The following is a 13,827-nucleotide window of genomic DNA, read 5'->3' as shown; positions in this document are numbered from 1 at the left end:
ATATCACAGTTGTTATCTGACAAGAGGAAGAAGAGGATTGCCACCACGGTAGCAGTGACGGTGTCTACTACACCCAATGCAGTACAGCACTCGTCAAGATAAACAAATATACAGCTAATTTATGGCCAATATCACTGAAATTTTTTGTTATTTTTCAAGGTTCCTTGAAGAGAGGTTGTAATAGAGGTGGTTGTAATATACGGTGTTGTAACAAAAGGGTTTTACTGTACTGTAACACCATAATATATTTTATACAGGGGCAAGATTTTATGGAACATTGCGATTAAACTTTAAAATGCAGTGAATATATATTCTGCTGATAGTTTAAAGCAAACTAAGCACATGTCACAGTGTAAGAGCACAGAATTTTTAACCACACTTCTAATCCTCAAAAGTTACCATAAGCATATGAAAAGTACGTAGTCACTTTTCATAAGTATCTACTGAGCTGGAGTCACAATGCCACGACAGGCTGACACGCAGTAGCCAATGTAAGACAGGGACGCCGTGACGTCACCCCAACGGCCCGCATGGAATAGATTCTATTTCTAATTTTGTAGTGCCGTGCTGCCAGACAGAAAGCAAACGGAAATAAAAACCTTACAAAACTAAACTTCAAAAATATTTACCTATTTGGTAAATCTTTATACATACTGACAAAATTTCGTTTTACGTGTGGGTACATTATTTATAGCTTGCAATCATCTGTTTACATAAACGGATATCATCAAATTTATTGTCAACGTTGTTATTGTATATTGGAGAAGATTTGATTTAAGAAAGGACGAGATCAGCAAAGAACTTATAATTAGGGATGGGACGAATCCACATTTTGGTCGAATCCGAATCCTTGTTCGAATCCTCAGTGTTTGTAATCGAATCTCGAATCCCAGTCCCACACTAAACTTCACCACATGTTATTAAAAAAAATCACACATTTTAAAAAATTACATAGGCCTATGTATCAAAAAAAATCACATGTGTATTTATAAAATTATAAAATAAGTGCATAGTGTATACACCTGATATAAAATAGAGACAAATAACCTCAAAAACCACACACGTAAGTTTGCATCTGTCTAATTCTCTGTTAAATTAATCCTTCCTATGTTTTCAATAAAATACGTTTGTATAGCAGACACCATTTAAAAAAAGTTGTTTTTTTCTGCAATGTTATATTATTGAAAGTTGGAAATGATAGAGTAGTTATGCTAATTGACAAAATGCAGCATAGATTATCTTATGTTTGTGCCATTACCGTTACCTTTATAATATAGTTTAGGTATACCTACAATTTTCTAGAGCTGGACGAACCTCAGTTCTCTGGTTTCGAACCGAGCCGAACCGAACCTCATACAGAAATAATTGTTTTCAATTAAAATGAACCGATGACCAGCATTTTGGTCTTTAACTGAGTGGTGAGAAAGAAAGATTCTCCAGCCATATGTAAAATTAAAACATTATATAGCTTAGCTTATATATATACCAACTTTTAATTCGTGAAGAAGTTACATCTAAATTTCAAAAAGACTATATTCCTTTTTAAGTGTACACTAACCTTCATTTAAAAAAAATATTATAAAGATGACGAACATTCAGCATAAGGCCACATAACATATTTTTGTGGTAGACATAACCTAACATTTTTAATAAGTAAAACTTTTTAATAGGACATCAAAAAAAGGCGAATGTGAATTAAGTTACCTATCTACATTACAAAACCCGCTGTCTGCAGTTGCTGTTTTCTTGGAAGAATGCTGCTCGTTAGAAGAAACTTTAGACGGTTTTTTTGGGGTGGTTCTGGGTCATCCGGGTCGTCATTATCTTTTCTCCATTTGGAAAACTTAAACGACGTTAGCCTGCTCATCGCAAATCACCTCAAGAACAATAATATTGTAAACGTAACGTAAAAAGTGTGGTTATAGAAATTTGCGTCGGAAAAAAGAAAACACGAGAAATAATGATGGCTGCCGCGACTACGCTAGTCAACTTAGTACCGTACTGTAACATTTACTGGACCAGTGCTTTTAATACACAAGATTAAATTAATATTTTCATTACCTGACTGTTATAACCAAAAAGGCCAAAGAAAATAAATACATCCCAGTAATTTAAAATACGTAATTTACGTAATCATTTCCTACCGCATTTGTCTTGTGTTAACTTGATCACGTTAGTTTTGCCGAAATACGAGAGTTCTCGTACATGCGCTTTAGTTTAACGTATGGGGTACGCAATCTTTGGTGATTTTACAACACTTCTCGTATACGCACTATAGTTAAAGGTATAATATACAATACCTTTGGCATTTGTACGATAGTTTATATTACGTAGTACGACAAATGCATACAAAATTCTCTAAAGTAATCAAAAAACAAAGCGCGCCCATATGAAAAAATGCTATGCGAGTTATGCGACGATTAATAATTTTATTTTTATTTTGTCTGCGCTTGAAACTGTTGAGGCGACGATTATGCGATAAAAGTCAGGATATTACAAGTAATAGAATTTTGTTGAGCTGTTTTGTGAATGGTCTCAAATGGGGGTTAGAAAATTAGAAAAACGTATTTTTTTTTTAAACGATCGTTCGGTTTTTCGAATATATTTTAAGAGGTTTCGAACCGAACCGAACGTAAGGGTTCGGTTCGGTTCTAAATTTTTAAACTTCGCCCAGCACTACAATTATCAATTACTACCTAAAACTCTTAAAAACCCACCTCGAATCCCACCTCGGATCCTACGAATCCTCGAATCCATAGGATTCGGTATATTCGACGAATCCAAGATTCGAAAATCCCATCCCTACTTATAATTAATAAATTTCAGGCTCATGGTATTCTGCATGACATAGGACTACAGAAACACGCCAATAACAGAAAATGGCATGGGCTGTGATAGCATGTTCCTTTTGTTTCTACGCTGTTTTTAACATTTGATGAATGTACATTTGGCTTGGTATTTTTTGCCGAAAGCCAAATCTGAAATCGTGGGGGGTTAATATTGTCATGTCGTGGCATTGTGAACCCATCTTTAGGGCAATCACAAGCAATGCTGTATCAATACAAAAAAAACCTTACAGTAAAAAAAGTATACAAATTATGTAATTCCTCTTACCCATAATGCATATCCATGTTATCAGTTCATCCTGTTTCTAGCATACATCAACAATAAGTTGCAGTTCTGTGTAGTGTAGATTGTCTTTTCGAAGCGGTGACTTCACCACGGCACGGTGGCTACGGAATGCCGGAGGGGATGATGAAGGACATGTAGTCTGCCGTCTCCCCCCAGGCGACGCGGTGCGTCTGGAACACCACGGTCCACGCGACGAGCGCGGCCAGCCACACCGCGGCGCCGACGCCGGACAGGACCACGTCTGCAACCAAGCGAACCAGCTGCAGACACTGCTCAGACCAGTGTTTGAAACACTAAACATTTCTAGACCTCTGCGAAAAATGTCTTGGGTTGCTGGTTACAGGACGTGTTATTGAAAAATGCTCCGCTGCACACTAAAAACTCTTATGCAGGCTGAGTGATCCAACACTGTCTTACAAGGGGACGCACCACAACGCCGAAATACCACAATGCCGAAATGCCAAATTGACCATAACGCCGAAATGCCAAATTGACCACAACACCGAAATGCCAATTTGACCACAACGCCAACAGCTAGAAAACTGCTGTGTACCACAACTTCAGCGTTGTGGTCAATTTTGACATTCAGCGTTATGGTATTTCGGCGTTGTGGTAACGACCCGTCTTACAGCATTATCTTTCCCCTAAGGCTTCCAATTTTTTTATAGCAATTACTATGCACATTTCATCGTACTAGCACGGCAAACTTAAGATACTTTTTTTTTATTCCAGTCTAATATTATCTCCGGGGCTCACTGAAAGTACATGTTCTGTATCCATACTTGCAACTACTGGTAGGTCAACGAAAAAACTGAAAGCCATTAAGATGCATTTATCAAGGATCCATAAAGAGGGTCTTCGGAAAACAGTTAAAATAATGGCAGGACAAGTGTTTCAAACATAACCATTATGACAATGATAAATGAACAACTAAATATACAAAAACCATGCATTGAACAAACTTAAGAATTAATTAGTAAACAGCAAAAAATGAAAGGCAAATAAATAAAAATCCCCAAAAATTATTGTGGTACTTCAGCAAAAACAAGAAAAAATCAAAACAGCAACATGGAGCAAATTCCAAAAATAAAAACACAAAACGATAAACAGTGAAGTAACACAACAGAGAAGACAACACAACACTTGACAGTCAGCAATTAAATGTTCTAATGATTATTTTTTAAATTAATTATGCTAGGGAACTGAAAAAAAAAATTAAATTCACATGATTCATTTCAATCAAAATGTAATAAATTCGCTTTCAAACAATATCACTTCTCAACAGCTATTTGCTGTTTCATTTCAATAACATACATAATAAATATACGTATAACACAATATTAAAAGGTTCTAATTATAGGATTTAACTGAAGGAATCAATGACAAAAGTTGTACTCACATTTTTTAATTGAACTTTGTTCTTCAAATGTTGGTTTCCTGAATGCTTCAGAGAAAAACCACAGTGTGTTCACAAACCACAGGAACGGGAGGCATGCAAATCCAGCTGAAAAAAAATAAATTAATTAAATGCTGGTTTATCAAACACACTCAACACACAGGGTGTAGGAAAATAAGTCATTGGAGGGACGAGAATACACAGAAACAACAGTTACAAATGCCCTTGAACATGTAAGAGGTGCTATGTTGCGGGCTTGTGCCAGAGCGCGAGTTGGCACCACTGACGATCACACTTTTTTTTTTGACCATGGTTCACGCTGGGCGTTGAAATATTCTAGAGAGCAAAGTTTTTGCACAGGATGTCCAACACAAATCTGTAGAAAAATTTCCCTGATTTTTCCATGATTTCCTACAACCAAAATTACAAATTTCCCTGATGAAATTTTTAAAATAATTTTCATGTTTAGCAACGTTTTAAAAGAAATAATGACAATCCAGCCTCCATGCTATCCCTATAGCTATACTAGTTCAAACAGAACCTGGCATACTTCATATACAGTGTGTATTTGACTATGGTAGGCAAAATTAATTTGTTCAAAGTCTGGGTAATGGCATACCAGAACATGACAATTCCCCCTCACATTACTATCACTGAACAATTCCCAAGAGTTTTCCAGGTTTGAAGCAAATTCCCTGACTTCTCCCTGAATGTGGACATACTGATTCACCAGAGAATGGCAGTTATCAAGACTACTGCTAAAAAAATATCTGAAACAAGCGAGATAAGATAAATAATTCAAGCTCTTAAAGTTATGGAGTTTAATTATGTTAAGATCAATGCCTCAGAACAAACTAAAATAATTGAAGCAAAATGAATAATAAATACAAATACAACAATTCAAAACAGTTTATTGAATGAATGTGAGGTGTTTACCTATTTCCTATTTAGAGTTTTTCATTATTTACTAGTGCACTATAAAACATACTTTGTAAACACATGCAAACGAATTTGTGTTTATCTAGTTCGATTTGTAGGTAAGATGTATGTCCCTAACAAACAACCACTGCTATTTGATGATGTGTGGAATATTCATGAATTCTTTGATATAGTCAAATCACTGTACTGAATTATATACAGGGTTTAGACAAATATACCACACATTATTTCCATAAAGATTATTATAATGAGCTAATACCACACTTTTTTTCTTCAGAAATGATGAAAATTGTTTTGAACAATATAACATTTTAACACTGTTTTGGAATTAACAAACGAATAAGCTTTTAAGAACTGCGCAGAATTCAATTTTTATTTATTTATATATATGAGAGTTCCTGTTTAGTGATAAAGTTATTATTTATTATTAGAAACATTTTAGTTCAATATATTAACAAACATAAAATTCCAAGCACAAAAACACACCAAATACATGTATGCTTTACTCAACTCGCGCTGTGGTCAGACAGACAATAGAATTAAGGGATTATTTATCCAAAATATAGTTCTAACACTAGTGAACTACATACACAATTAGCCACTTTTCCTTCAACCGAGTCCTCCAAATACGCAACTGTGGCATGACACATGACAGTGTCCGAGAGAGAACTGGGGGGTACAAAGACCACGGACGGATAAAAATAAGCGAAGGAGCGAACTGAGCATGTATCTTCACAGTCAGGATGATAGAGGTACAATGGCGGAAGTCATTTTAAGGACAGTAAGGAATTTTGGTTAAATCTTACCAACTACGGAGTAGTGTTTAGTATTGAGTGTTTGTGTGTATTACGGACACATGAAAAAATGGCAGCCGTGTGCATTAATACCAGGTGCGCACGAAAAGCTCCAGAAATGGATTCCTCTATGACGCAGAGAACTCGAGATGGCGATTGTTTCGCTGACCTTGTGCTGATCCGCCGGTTTTTGTCACAAACAACTCATTTATCGAAACAAGTAGAGAGATAAAAGAAAAAAACAGGAATGTTCACAGAATCCAGTTCAAAAAAAAGAGATGAGGGTATAAGCACATTATTGGTAACTACCCTTAAGAAACAAAACCAATCAGACGAAGAACAGATGTGTAGTACGACTCAGGCTGTTGTACGAACAAGCCTACCTTCTTAAACCAAAAATATTCTTGAAGAATAAACCTTAAAAGAAAACTGCCTTTTTTTCGTTGCCCTCGAATAGTTGCAAGGATTTTTACATGATCACAGATGCTTGCTTTCGTAAAAGTACGAGTTGCTTGCTTTCTTGTCTGTAACTGTCATGTAGAGGTGTGCATCAGAAAAATATTTACTTCCTGAATTTGAAGTTAAGTTAATGAATAGACCCTTAAAGTTAAAGTATCTTTTGGTTTTGGCTGCATAAGTAAAGGACAAATCTTTACTACTGGGACACATCTTAGCTTTCATAGTGTGCTAAAAACTTCAATGTTTATCACCAAAAAGACTTCAGGTAATTATAAAAGAGATAGTTGCATAAAAAAGGCAAAAAAAAATCCATTTTTTTTATTAAGTTTCTGACATAGGCTACTACTTATAATTATTCTGTAAACGAGCTAGTGGTATGTAAAATACTTTTCTGGTAGTTTACTATAAATGGTTGGTTAGTTTAACTAAGTAAAATAATTTAAAAAATCGTGTGAACTGTGTGTATGTTGGGGTCAGTCAACTGGTGCCATGTAGTTACTTAAAGCAGAGCACTTGCGTGACTTTAAGTAAATCACAAGCATTAAGAAATAAACTTTAAATTACTTAAATTTTCATGGGAAAAGATGTTCTAGGTACCGATGCTGGTCGCCAATGGACATGAGCCAAGGACATAAACGCAGATGACCAAGTACTTGTAGTATGTACTTTCAGTATTACCAAAATGTATTTTTGGATTTTTATTGGATTTTTTTTCAGATGCACTCATCGTGGTAATAATAATAATACCTAATTCGACCTTAGCCTTTTACACTAAGTATTTTACAAATATAAATTTTATAGACCAAAAACTGGCAGAAGTTGTATGTTTGTTGGGAATACGAAGGACACAGGGGCAGGGTACTGATTCTTAGGAATCAGGACGGGGAAGTTGCGGTGGGCTCCGAGAAGGCTGACATGTTGGAAAAGCAGTATCTGGCAGTATTTGAGAAGGGAAACCAATGAGTGGGAAGGAACAAATGAAGAGCAAGGCACAGGGCAATGTGAGGAACAGCTGAGGATAAGGAAGGAGGAAATCAAGAAAACAGTGAAAGGGCTAGATGGTAAGAAAGCTATTAGCAAGGATGGTATAGGAAATGGTTGGTAAAACTGGGGGGAGAAGCCATGGTAGAGTACCTGGGGGTTTTATCAGCAGGTCTCTGTAAGTGGGGTGTTTGCCCCAGGAGTGGAAGGAGGCGGTGGTCATACCTATATATAAAAAAGGGGGGCAAAAGAAGACCCAGAAAACTATAGGCCAGTTAGTATCACATCGACGGTGGGTAACATCATGGAGAAGATAGCTCAAAGGTATGTAGTAGGAGAAATGGACAGAAGGCAGTGGATAGACAGGAGGCAGCATGGTTTTAGAAGGCGATACTCTTGTGAAACACAGTTGGCGAGCCTGTTGGAGGAGTTGGTGAAGGGTGCAGACATGGGACAGATCAATGCTTACTTCATAGATTTTGAGAAGGTCTTCGAAAAGGTGCCTTATGAGATGTTGATGACGAAGGTGGAGGAGGTCGTAAGGAACAGAAGGGTGGTGGAGTGGATTGGCGAGTTCTTGAGAAACAGGAAACAGAGGGTATGTGTGGATGACGAGATGTCTGAGGAGGGAAGTGTCACGTCAGGAGTGCCGCTGCCACAGCTACTCTTCACCATCATGGTGAATGACTTAGGGGAGGAAATAAAAGGGCATTTGAAACACTTTGCAGATGACTGTGTTGTGTACAGGTATGCTGAGGAGGGAGGGATACAGGGATTTAAATACGCTGGAAGAGTGGGTGGAGAGGAACAGGTTGACATGAAAAGAGGAAGTTAAAGAGCATAGAATAAAAGTATTTTCGGATTTTTAGCATTTCTTTTCCGCATATGTTACTCTACATATTTACCAAAACGAAAGTGGTCAGGTTTACAAGGAAAAGGAATGTTATATGTGTTACAGGTGAGGCCCCAAGCCTTAAATATCAACTGGTAGTGCTGCAAGGAAACCTGGGGTGGGAGGAACAGGCCCTGGGCATGCTAGGAAGAGTACTTAGAGGAGGAATTAGTTTAATAAGAGAAAAGGCCTACACAACAATGGTTCGCCCCATGCTGGAGTACACACAGCAGTAAACAGCAGTGCTTGAGAGGGTGATGTGAGCAGCTAGGTGGGTGAAAAGGGAGAGTATATATAGTCCAACAGAGATGATGAAGGAAATGGGGTGGGAGAGGCTAGTAGGGATGTACCAAGTGCTGAGCAGGATGGGAGGGTGGGAGCAGCTGGGCACAGGAGTTGTGATGGGGAAAGCCTAGAAGTATGAGGGAGTACTCCAAGGTCTTTAAGGCACGAAGAAATACGGAAAAGGGTAAAAATGCTATGGTTGCAAGAACGATAGAGGATTGGAATGTGTTAGATGAGGAGTGTGTATTGGTTAGCAGTGTGGCTCAGTTCAGGAAAAGAGTGAAAGGGAAGTAGGGGCAATGCTTGCCACGTGGTATTTTGCCCATTCGCAGCAATAACAATAATAATAAAAATCTGAAAACTTACCGAAACACATACTGAACTAGGTAATCACAGAATTTATTATCTAGTAAGATACAATGCACTATATTTCTCACTTACCACGAAAATACCATCTACACAAGTATAACTTCCGATCATTTTTCATTTTTGATAAATCCATTCTTTACTCTAGCTATATTCACTTCGTTTAACAATTATTTAAAAAACAAAAAAAACAACGTTACATAGCTACAAAAAAAACCTTCTCCATAGATGTCGTCACTGTTCGTGGAAGGATCAGAGGAAGGATCGATAGAAACATTGCAAAACATTTATAAAAAGAGAGCTATGTTGACGTCAACAGTTTTTAGGCAAAAACTTTGAAAAGATTTATTGTTCAAAATTTAGCTCTGTAGAGAAATAAAAAAAATAGTTTAGAAGTTTGCCTGAAATTAATTGTGACTACTTACTACAAATATCTCTGGCCTTTAAGGATAGGACAGCATCATAAAAGAAAACAGCTCGAAATTGTTTTAATTATCTCAGAAGTGCTATGCATTTCCCTTACTTGCCATTCCCTTCTCAACTATTTGTATCTATACCCACATCACTGCTCTATGCTTAATCCTTTCAAGTTCCCTTGCCTCAATAGATATCGATCCCATATCACAGCCGCGTACTCCATCATTGGCCTGACCAACATGGAGTATGCACAGGGACATAGTTCAAGGGGGGGGGGGAGAGTTCCGCGGGGTACGGACCCCTCCCTTCCAGAATTTAAAAATTAATAAGCAAAGACTTAATAAAATTAAAGTAACATGGCTACTTAAGGTTACAGAGATTATTTTAGGAGGATTATTGTATTGCATAGTCGGATATTAGTATGTATTTTCTCCCTATTATAGACGGATGTATGGTAAGAATAGTATTTTAAATTACCTAGTTAATATTGAATATTGATTTTCATACATGTTACTGTAAGCATATCTATAATACAATCTTCATACAAGTAATTCATGTATTTAATAATATTAATACAATGTGGCTCAAACACCCAGCTCAAGTTTCAATGAAACTTAAATCGATGTTCCCTGCGCGCCTCATCTCTCCGAGGGTGTTGTAGGGTGTCCCGCGCACTCACCGAATATGAGCGTTTGTGACTTATTCCTGTGGGGTTACCACAAGGAAAATGTTTTCAAACATCGCCCCTACACCTTGGAATAACTGAAGATGTGAATCACATAAGACTAAGACCTGCTAGATTAGTGGTAGAGCTTCTGGCTGAAGACAAGACTTCCTTGTGTCTTCCCGGGCTCAGGACTACAGTGGGCATAGGAAGCACTGCATCTCTGCCTGGCTTATCAAACCTCAGGCACCTCACAGTCATATCTCCATGGAGAATCACACAAGACTACGATCTGCCGAATCAGTAGTGACCTTCTGTCTGGAAATAAGACTTTCTAGTTTCTCCCCGAGTTCAGGAATGCGGGAGTTAGTGTGGGGTCACCATATCACTGTCCTACCTAGCTCACCTTAGGCAATGCTATATATCCATGGAGATTCACAGAAGACTACGACATGCTGGATCAATGGTAGAGCTTCTGGCTTGAGCAAAATCTTCCTGTTTCCTTACCTTACTGGGTTGAAGACTGAGGGAGCACTAAGATCACCTTATAATCATTTCGCCTAGCACACCTCAGGCACACCACGGTCATCTCTCAATGGAGATGCCTGGGGATTCAAAAGCCATTGGGCTGATAACCCAATCATAATCACTCACACAATGAAAAATTCACACATGCTTATAAGGCAGGGATGATAGGGAATTTGTGGGTTTCTACTAATTATAGCCTGAAAAAGTTTCTAGGTTTAATGATCTGCAGTATGGGCTCTATAGTCCTTTGTATACTGGAGTTGTTGTCTTGTTTTTATTGACTGCTCTATGTGAGAGTCTCTAGTGGATTGCTCCTTAAAGGGTACTTCCTCAGTGGCAGACTTGTTATTGGCACAGAAGCCAATCATGGCACAATTTAAAACAAACTTAGATCAGAAACCACTGACCAAATTCCATTGTGATCGGAAGGGATGAGGGCTGATGTTGTACACCATTCCACAATGCCACCGTTAAAATAGTTATGTTAATTCAGTAGCTCTACTGAAACAGGATTTTACTTTGATAGGTAAAGCGTAATAGGCATTTGCATCACAAATTGAGATATTTTATATACTTATGAATAAATAATATAAGGGACAAAAAATCATTATAATTAAAGTGTTGACAACCGAATTCAAATGTTTTAGCAACGAAACTGTTCAAAACATAAAACCATAAACTATCGGCTCTAGGAACGTGTGAGTGAGCACATGTGCTTGTGGCAGGAGACCACATGTTCCCGCGGGGCGCCAATGTCATAGTGGGCACAATGGTGATGCTAAGAGGCTCAGAACTGTATCTGGAGCCCCTCCAGTTCGACCCGGAGCGCTTCTCTCCAAATAACTTACAGCAGCGGCACCCTTACACGTACCTGCCGTTCAGTGCTGGGCCAAGCAACTACATGGGCGAGCACTCACGCCCGCCATATTGAGCTGCTTAATTCTGTTTTCTCTTCTCAGTTTTACCGTCAGCTGAATGCCACATGTTGTAGCTGATATTTGAATCAAATAAGACAATCATTCTGAATTACAATATTTAGGTACCTGACTAAATATGTTCTGGTCCTCCGCTATACATTTTTTTTTTTAGTTCCTACAGATAGGCGATGCATGCAAATGTACTTCTATAGTTGCATTTTTAAATATATAATTTTGTAAATATGAGGGCATATTAATAAGTAAAGCACATATAATTTTTAAGTAGAAAATAATTAGTAAAAAATTGTGTACTATGAAGGTATGTAACTAGAGGGCACAGTGCAATATCTCGTGATTCCACGTATCGATAACGTTCATCATTCACTGGTAAAATGGTGTTTGATTGGAGTCGGCCAAGCCCTCATGACATGAACCATCCCAGCATCTACCCAGAGTCACTTCGGGAAGCCATGAGAAACAGGCCTCAGTACGATGGACCAGGATTCGAACTCGTGACCTCATGACTGCAAGCCGTTGCACCGACTAGCTCTCTGTAATGCAGAAAATCTGCAATCCACATTCAATCTTACCACAACCTTCTCATTTACATTTGACTGGAAATAATGTGTTCCGTCCCTGTTACGGTTTAACATTTTATGTATTATGTCGACTTTATTTCAGTAGGTTGATGCATTTCAACGGGTCTTCACCTGACCCTTTGTTGCCAGTCAGGTGGCAGTTTGCTCTGTGCTCCCTCCGAGGTGACGGTGTGTGGCGACTGCCCTGCAGGACAAAAGTTCGCGATGCTGGAGCTGAAGGTGTGTCTGTCACGAGTGCTGCGCAGCTACCGCCTGGTGGCGGGCAGCACAACCAACTGCCTGGACGAGCTGTTGCCCGAGTTCGTGCTCAAGAACAGGAAGGGCATCAACGTCAGGATTGAAGCGAGGCGGTGAACACCGTTCCCCATTTGTGAACACAATGACAAGACGGACATTTGAACAATTGCAAAAGTACCCACGTGATCTGGTTAACACTGTGTAGTTTCAAAAATCGGGCTTACGGCCAAAAGGTGATTGTTGGTGTTTTTTTAATTGTGCATTCACATATTTTAATTCTTCTGTACCGGCAATCATCAGATAGCAGGACTGACTGACATCTGAATGCACCAATTGTAGCTTTGCCACTCTTAAATTGAAAAAACTGTGATTCTCATAGGCATCCGACGGACACGAACTTTGATTTTTCGATGAATTGATATCTCCACCAGTAGTCTTATTAGACTTTTTTGCTATGATTTTAAGATATATTTTTTAATGTGTTCAGTGGATATTTACTCTTTAAAGATTTGTTACATTCGAATCAGAATGATTATTAGTCAAAAGTATTTCTTAACACTATTAAAACCCCGTATGTTTCATCCAGTTACTAAACAGTTTTTAGTAATATAAATGAAAATGCTTATAGAGAATCACTCAAATATAACATTAGGACATAGTTTTCATTTTAAAGTTAATGATTATTGTAATACTACCGCGTATTATTAACATAATACTTTATTAAGCACATAATTGCAGTACACGTGGCCGTGCCACCATTACATAGCACAAAACCTCGTACATACATAACAACACCAGTGTTGCCAACAGTAGCACCCTAAAGTCCGGTCACCACACTCCTTCCCACTAATAGCCAACTACCAGACCTCTCTCACTCGCCGACTCCAGCTTATAGATTAAGTCTTTGTGGTTTTCGTACCGTTCTCTTCAAGTGAACCTCTCTATAAGCCCCTTGATGTTCACTCTCTTTAGTCTCCTCCCTTGCAAACCCACGAAAACATTCTTCCTCTCGCGACTTCTCCGGTGTGAGCCTCGTCTCTGTCTGCACTCTTGCTTCTACCCCCTCCTCTTGTGATCTTGCTGCTGGTCGCCTCTCCGCACCTTCTTGAAGCTCCTCCATGGGTGCCTTTGCAGTGCTTCTTTTGTACCATAATGTGTCCTGCGGTCTAGTGCTCCCATCTCCTCTTGCGCCTTGGGGACTCCCCTCCGTGGGTTCCGCTT

General features: G+C 38.5%; 2 protein-coding genes across 2 annotated transcripts; one reads left to right on the top strand and one right to left on the bottom strand.

The window, feature by feature from the left end:
* Positions 1-3,083: 3,083 nt before the first annotated feature.
* LOC134535100 (gamma-secretase subunit pen-2) lies at positions 3,084-9,489 on the bottom strand. The gene is made up of 3 exons (XM_063373976.1): positions 9,320-9,489; positions 4,532-4,636; positions 3,084-3,373 (listed from the first exon to the last, which is right to left on the bottom strand). The coding sequence occupies exons 1-3, from the start codon at positions 9,378-9,380 to the stop codon at positions 3,234-3,236; spliced, it is 306 nt and encodes a 101-aa protein (XP_063230046.1). The 5' UTR covers positions 9,381-9,489; the 3' UTR covers positions 3,084-3,233.
* A 619-nt stretch (positions 9,490-10,108) lies between these two features.
* LOC134535399 (cytochrome P450 4g15-like) lies at positions 10,109-12,723 on the top strand. Its single transcript, XM_063374473.1, has 3 exons — positions 10,109-10,115; positions 11,579-11,758; positions 12,560-12,723. The coding sequence occupies exons 1-3, from the start codon at positions 10,109-10,111 to the stop codon at positions 12,721-12,723; spliced, it is 351 nt and encodes a 116-aa protein (XP_063230543.1).
* The last annotated feature ends 1,104 nt before the right edge of the window (positions 12,724-13,827 follow it).

Source organism: Bacillus rossius, chromosome 8 (genome assembly GCF_032445375.1).
Source record: "Bacillus rossius redtenbacheri isolate Brsri chromosome 8, Brsri_v3, whole genome shotgun sequence".
Taxonomy (NCBI): domain Eukaryota; kingdom Metazoa; phylum Arthropoda; class Insecta; order Phasmatodea; family Bacillidae; genus Bacillus; species Bacillus rossius.
This window is presented reverse-complemented; position numbering and strand designations above follow the sequence as displayed.